The 7,171-nt window shown below is 38.0% G+C and overlaps 1 protein-coding gene across 1 annotated transcript; it reads left to right on the top strand.

Moving 5' to 3' along the window:
* The first annotated feature begins 472 nt into the window (after positions 1-472).
* LOC139742812 (uncharacterized protein C16orf52 homolog A-like) lies at positions 473-5,217 on the top strand. Its single transcript, XM_071653326.1, has 3 exons — positions 473-668; positions 3,733-3,945; positions 4,402-5,217. Exons 1-3 carry the CDS (start codon positions 566-568, stop codon positions 4,599-4,601), a joined length of 516 nt encoding a protein of 171 aa, XP_071509427.1. The 5' UTR covers positions 473-565; the 3' UTR covers positions 4,602-5,217.
* The last annotated feature ends 1,954 nt before the right edge of the window (positions 5,218-7,171 follow it).

The raw sequence follows: 7,171 nt of genomic DNA, 5'->3' as shown, positions 1-7,171 counted from the left end.
TATGAGATAAAGTTGCAATTCAAGACTCGGTTGAATACGCATAGAGGGAGAAAATACATGTAGATAATTAGGTAACTACACGATGTGGGTTTGTAAGAAATGGCAACCTAAAACGTTTCATATTCCATTCAGTAAACATGTTTAACGTAATGATTAGATTAAGAAAGAAAAACAACTATAGAATGCAGAATCGCCATCACGTTTCAATTTCGTTATTTAGAGCTCATAATCTTGACAAAATGCTTTCCCCACGGTAAGAAAGCTTTCTGGTGCATATAAACAGTGTGTCGGTTTCTTAATCCGTTGAGGACGGACTGATTTTGCTATAACACGCATTTCCCATAGACACCTGCCAGCGTATGTTCATGCTGGTGAGATACACGTACAATTTGTACTGTACCGGGGATACATTGTACCTGGCCGACCTTACGCGACCGCTGTTGCTGTGTGAACGTGCTGTGTGTTGCTAGCAGCTAGGTGACTGGAACCTAATTTTGTACGGAGGCTAGAAATATGAGTTTTTCCCTCGTCGTGGCTGTGGAGGCAAAGCATATTTGCACAAACAATGGATAAACTTATCGTGATTGCGGGGTTGTTATTCTTCACAGCAGATGTATTCGCTTTAACGAGTTTATTCAACCCAATGTGGGTGGTTTCTCGTGGCTCGGGTAAGGAAAACAACGGTTTAAGCTCACATGTAGTCCCATGTATTGTATATTGTGTGATTTGTTTTATCTTCATTTTGCTTGTGTAAATTTCTAGAATCTAGGTTAGGGTTGTTTTGCTTACTTTAACACAGTAGACATAGAGGTATAGATTCACTACGTGGAATGCAGAATTGGTATCTTAAGAGTGCAGTTTTACAGGAAAGTGCTGCATTTGTTAGGTCGAACTCATAGTAAATTAGTTTGCTGTTGGCATAAACATGTTAGCTAGACTCTTGACTTTTGTCTTGAGTCTTGAACCGCAACAGCGACCCCAACACGTAAATTACGTGTTTACTGGTTACTCCAGGGAGGTGACTCACACACTACAGCACCCCGCAACGGGGTTAACTGACTCTGAGTTCATTGTGCATGTGCAAAGATCTAATGTCTGGTGGTTCCCTGTTGAGTCGAGTCTTGCTGTTGGCGAATGCACATTTCGACGAATGACAATGACTGGAATTAGTCAACACAGTTTCACAATCCCCTCTATATTAATAATGTTAACAGCTTAACATGTTAGAAATTTGATCAATGAAATAAATGCCATCATAAAGTGCAGGCAGCTAACAGGTATATTTAGTTCTATCAATGACATGTAAAAAAACCTGCACCAAGGGCAAGGTTTGACCTCCAGGATCCAGTGGGCTTGTGCCAAAATTTGACCTCAAGCAAAAGCGTAGGGAGTTCTAGGTCGAACCTTGGATGGCATCATGGTTGATTTATAGGCGGCTTGCTTTACAGTACTTTCATACCCATGTACTTTTAGATATCTCAGATTCTGCAAGTCCAAATTGCACAAAAATCACAGGAAATACTTAATGATACTAATAACATTAGCTTAATTCCAATCAACCGCATGAATTTGAACAAAATTGGTTATCGCAAGGCATCAATATTGCCGTTGACTTTCAAGTCGTCAATCCAAACAATTCACTCTTTTCGAGCGACCACTGCTGGCATAATCTGACACTGAAGTTAGCCGTCTAATATGTGACATGATGTATACATTTACCTTTCAAGTAACTGAACTAACATTACCTAACAATCATTAAATAAAATGATTTATGGCAAGTTGAATGAAGTTGGTTGAGAAATGCAGTTGTTGCTGTACATGTAGATTGCACATGAACTTGCCAGGCACACACAGAGACAGACAGAGGCAAACACACACTTATACACATGATTATTTCTCAACCAACTTTTTATGCCTCCGCCACGAAGTGGTGCCGGAGGCATTATGTTTTCGGGTTGTCCGTCCGTCCGTACGTACGTCCGTACGTCCGTACGTCCGTCCGCTTTCGTTTACGCGATAACTTGAGTAATATTGACTTGAATTCTACCAAACTTGGTCCAAGTATAAAGTATGATGGGGCAATTAGTTGATTAGATTTTGGGTGAAATCCGCCAAAGGTCAAAGGTCAAAGGTCAAGGTCAAATCATGAAATTGTATCTGTTTACGCGATAACTCAAGACTGGATCGAGCAAATTTCACCAAACTTTGTCAGAGGATGATGTATGATGGGACAATTACTTGATTAGTTTTTTAGTGAAATCGAACTGAGGTCAAAGGTCAAAGATCAAGGTCAAATCCTGAAATTTATCTGTTTACGTGATAACTCAAAACTGGATGAAGCAGCTTTCACCAAACTTGGTCCAAGGATGATGTATGATGGGACAATTAGTTGAGTAGATTTTAGTGACATTGGCAAGAGGTCAAAGGTCAAAAGGTCAAGGTCAAATGCTAAAAATGTTGCTATTTCCCCGATATCTATGCAATGCCCTAAGGTATTTTCTTGAAACTTGGTGCAGACATGTACTACTGCATATAGATTCTCCAGAGAGAGTTTCATGTCATAAGGTCAAAGGTCAAAAGGTCGAAGGTTAGGTGAAAATGTAATATCACTTTTCTCACAAATGGTTCAATGTATCTTCATAGAACTTGGTACATACACATGTACTGACTGGCAGAGATTATCTAGGGAATTTAGGGGTCGTAGGTCAATAGTCATGGGGTCAAAGGTCAAGGTCAACTCCTCAATATTTTACTGTTTCCCTCATACACTAATATATGAAATGCTTGCATTATTAGTTTTCAAACTTATATACATGCATTACCTAATGGAGATTCTCCAGGAAATTTCCAGCCAGAATGTCAAAGGTCAGAGGTTAAGGGTCAAAGGCCAGGTTTCCATGCATCCCCCCCCAAAAAAAAAAAAAAAAAATCTATTTTGTACTGTAATTAACTCTTTCTTCATACCTTGGAAATTACTCAATGCATAAACTTATAGGGTCTGTCAGAATTCAAGTAAAAATTCTCAATTCCCCAAATATGTGCACCTGCACTCTTCGACAATTATAGCAAACCCAGTTCAAGGAAAGTGAATATTCAAGTCATTTCTGACAAACCTGTCATATCAATATTTTGCCAGTTATGTGAAACTGTCATGGATCACACATGTGAAGACATTGTACTGTACGCCTATTGGGAGAATCATGCATTATGGCGGAGGCATCAGTCGCCATAGCGACATTTCTAGTTTCAACTTGCCATAATTATTGAAACTAAAAGGATTTTGAACTCCCGGTTAACTTTACTTAAAAGATATGTTGCATATTTATATCGGACGACTAATTTCAGATTCAGATTGTGCAAACAGGGTACATTGCAATTGCTTGTGAAGAGTGAGTTGTGAAGAGTGAGTGATGACATAAAAGTCGATGTCGATATGAATTCTTCTTGACAAGCGATTTGGTTCAAATTCATGCAAGTGATTGGAAATAAGCTATTCTAAGTACATCTGTGATTTTGGTGCAATTTGGTTCAGTGGAATTTGAGATACCTGTAAAGTGTAAAATGTATCTACATGGATCTGAAGGTACACTAGCACAATATATTTTACGTAGGTGCTATTATATTCCCAGTAAAGTCTCATCACAAAGAACTTTGAATATTTTGTCTAAGTGAAAGACCAGGAAATTTCAGGGTCTTGAAAGTCATTTTGTTGTTTGATGTCACAACATACAGGGGCAATGACAATGGGACTGATTTCGCAGTGTCTGACAATTTTTGGTCGTGAGACTGTATGCATGCCCCCTACACTGTGCCCTGCTTGGCAAGCAGCTCTTTTCTTCATTGTCTGTGCCATCATCTGCCTCACAACGACATGTGTCATGTTTGCCTACTCCCACCGTCGACAGTCTGCACTGGACTATGCCCGCTGGTTCTCCTTCTCAGCAAGTGAGTTCTGCTCTGTGTCTGTTGTTCAAACCCATAATGATCTGTTCCAGGGCAAAGTGTCTGGACTGTGGTGCCAGCAGCATTATTAAAGAAAACACAATAAACATAGTGTCATTAGAATAGAAAGATTTATTAATTTTGACAGGATGAATTAACATAATTTGATTTGATTTGGTGTGAGCATTCATGCTGTGACATTGTTCAAGTGAAATGATTATTAGTGCCAAAGTCATTTAATAGAAATATGTGTATCACATGATTTACAGCTAGTATCATTTGCTATAACAATTGCTGATGACTGTGGATACATTAATCTATATTTCAATTTATATTGTTCGATTTGATGTTTGCTATTACTGTATGACCTACCACGTGGAATAATGTCCTGACAATGTTTATAAATGTGAAAATTAATTTCTTTTTCAAGTGATTGTGATTTCTTTAAATCTTACACAGTGGTTCTTCTCTGCTTGGCTGCCATTGTCTTTCCGATGGGGTTCTACGTGGATGAAATTGGTGGTGAGCCATACAAACTCCCCAGCACTGTGTCAGTGGGTTCTTCCTATGTCATCTTTCTTCTGTCCATCGTGCTCACTGTCGTCTCTGAGCTGTTTGCTGGCAAGTTGTGTGCCCCACTTTTTATAACCAGAGGCTGAGGAGAGCTGTCGTGGCTGAGGGGACTCATAGAGGGAAAAGACTCACTCTCTAAGTTGGGCCACTATGATCAAACTTGAAAGCAAATACAAGTTTGATACTCTGGTTTGTTAAGCTCTTCACTCTTCCCTCTTGGTTGAAAATGTATGAAATATTTTTTTTACAAAATAAAATGATTGCAACTCTTTAACTGTTCCATTCATGATGTATTTGTTCTAACTCTTCGAATGAACTTAGTATGATTGTTTGGTCACTCTCTGTTTAGAAAACTTTAGTCCAAGTTAAACTCAATGTGCACAAGTTCGTGAATGCAGAACTTCTCATTTGTTCTGATTTTTTTTGACTGCAGCAAGGTTTGTAGCTGAAAGTCATTATCTTCGTTATTTTTTTTCATACAAGGCAAAATCAATTTTGTCGTTCTAGTGCAACAGTCACAGTAAGAATGCATGGATCAAGTAAGTGGTTCAAAGTGACAATGTGAAATCTTTATAGTGTTTCCTCCATACAGTGCAGATGAGATATGTTTTCAGTTTGTCATAAACACATATAAGTCCGTCCCTTTTCGTCTTTCTTCTCATTTTTAGGATGCATACTTGTAAATGGCGTTGTTTCTTTTTACATAAAGTGTACGTATTATGATAATTGATATGATAATCATGATAGTAACACAAGCATGATAGTTTCCACTATTCTTATGTAATATAGATAGTGATGATCAGGCTAGTTGTTGTGATGACACCTGATGTAGCATCTGAGATTATTTATTTTGATGTTTTTAGCTCACATGAGCCATTCAGCTCCGTTGAGCTACAAAAGTTGTATTGCGATTACTCGCCATCTTGCATGCATCGTCCACATATTGTCCATCATGTGTGTCATCTGTTGTGTGCTGTCACCTCTGTTTCACATGTCCACCTTCTTGAAAAGCTTTGCAACGTTTCATGAAATTTGTCATTTGTTGACAACCATTTTAAGCTACTGAAATTTTTGCATCTGATTGGATGAGAGCAATATTGTCAGTGAAAATCACTGACAAAAGGCTTGATGTAATGCCCCCTATCAGCTGGGTTTGACCAAACTGGCAGGAATCATCAATGTTTAGAGAGGGTCATAGTTTGATGAGATACCAAGTACCAAAATTTGCAAATTTGCATCATTCTTATCTTCTTAAACACTGGGAACTGAATTTTAACCAAATTTTAACCAAACTGCCCACCATGGTACATTGAAAAACAGAGACTAGTACAGACTTCCTCTCAGAATTGCCTGTTGGTGAATATGAGCATCAAAGTGTATGCTCATGGATAACATTCCACTCCAGTCAAGATTCTTCGGCTGCACTTGTACTTACACAGAGATTAGCTGTATTCAGTTAGTTTTGGGAATTCCTGAATATATCCCATTGCATGGTATGCCTGTAGATGCTACTGGGTCTTTAATGTTTTTGGTTAGGCTGAAGAGTTGATTGGAAATCAACAGACATTACTGATGAGATTAGGCTCTGGTGATTTTAAAGTAGAGCTCATGTTCTCTTGAAATGTATTAGAGTGCTACTTGTTACTGGCTGAAGTAGAGATAGAAAGACAAGAGCTGAATCAAAGAACATTTTGAGTTCTTTTACACTTTTTTTTTAAACACCTTGAGCTGGTAGAAGTGTCTGAAGTAAAAATAGGAAAACACCACTCACATACCAACATAGATGCTGTAGTTAAGACACAACAGGCTGTCAGCAAATATATGAGTGAACTTCCTTTGCTCATAATACTGCATATCACATGTAAGGCTGAAATTTGATCAGATATCACTCCATACATTTATGCAAGGTACATGCTGTTTCTGAACAGATATTTGCTGGGTATGGCATGAAATAATGGCTTGTTGGGTGAGATTGTGATATACTTTAGTTCATACTGTGGCTCCTTTATGCAAAATTTTTATTTTTGTTCTACAGCCTTTTTTAATATCACCAAGAGGCATGCAATCTAAATTGTTCTCGAATTAATCTTCCCTGTGATAATTTCATTCTTTGCCAAAGTATAAAATCCCTCTTCCTATATCAGCTACCTCAAAGCTTTGATCACCTGTAATCTTCATTTCCTGCATTAGCTTCCTTCATGCCAGTTTTTCGCACAAGTATGTTATGATGTGCAGAATCTGCAGAGAGATGTAAGGAGTAATACGTGTATAATTACTAAACATTGTAAAGTGGGAAGGCAGCATGATTCTAAAACCAGATGCAATCCTTGCTTGGTTTTCATGGAAGAGGAGGTATTGATACATGGGGCTACCATTCTCTTACCATTAAGTCTTACCACATCGACATATGTTGTAATGTCCTAAACTTTGAGCCAGTATTCAGCTAGTTAAATCAAGAAGGATCTATGTAAACCTCAACTGTCTTTCAGTCAAAGGAAAATTGTGCCTTTAATTATACCAAACATGTGCAATTTTTATATCATTTCATGTCTTTGATTAAAAAACATAAATGACATTGATATATTCATGGCCATTTAAAGTGTATTGAATGTTGTTTCGCACAAGTACAAACATTAGGGATTCAATGAAACAGTTT

Source organism: Diadema antillarum, unplaced genomic scaffold (genome assembly GCF_040938485.1).
Source record: "Diadema antillarum isolate AM-2024a unplaced genomic scaffold, OU_Dant_1.0 seq00001021_RagTag, whole genome shotgun sequence".
Lineage (NCBI taxonomy): Eukaryota > Metazoa > Echinodermata > Echinoidea > Diadematoida > Diadematidae > Diadema > Diadema antillarum.
This window is presented reverse-complemented; position numbering and strand designations above follow the sequence as displayed.

Excerpts from the sequence above, each read along its gene's own strand:
- LOC139742812 (XM_071653326.1), top strand. The coding sequence starts at position 566 with ATGGATAAACTTATCGTGATTGCGGGGTTGTTATTCTTCACAGCAGAT. Across the intron at positions 669-3,732 it reads GGTGGTTTCTCGTGGCTCGG|GGGCAATGACAATGGGACTG; the intron begins GTAAGGAAAACA and ends CACAACATACAG. Across the intron at positions 3,946-4,401 it reads CTGGTTCTCCTTCTCAGCAA|TGGTTCTTCTCTGCTTGGCT; the intron begins GTGAGTTCTGCT and ends AATCTTACACAG.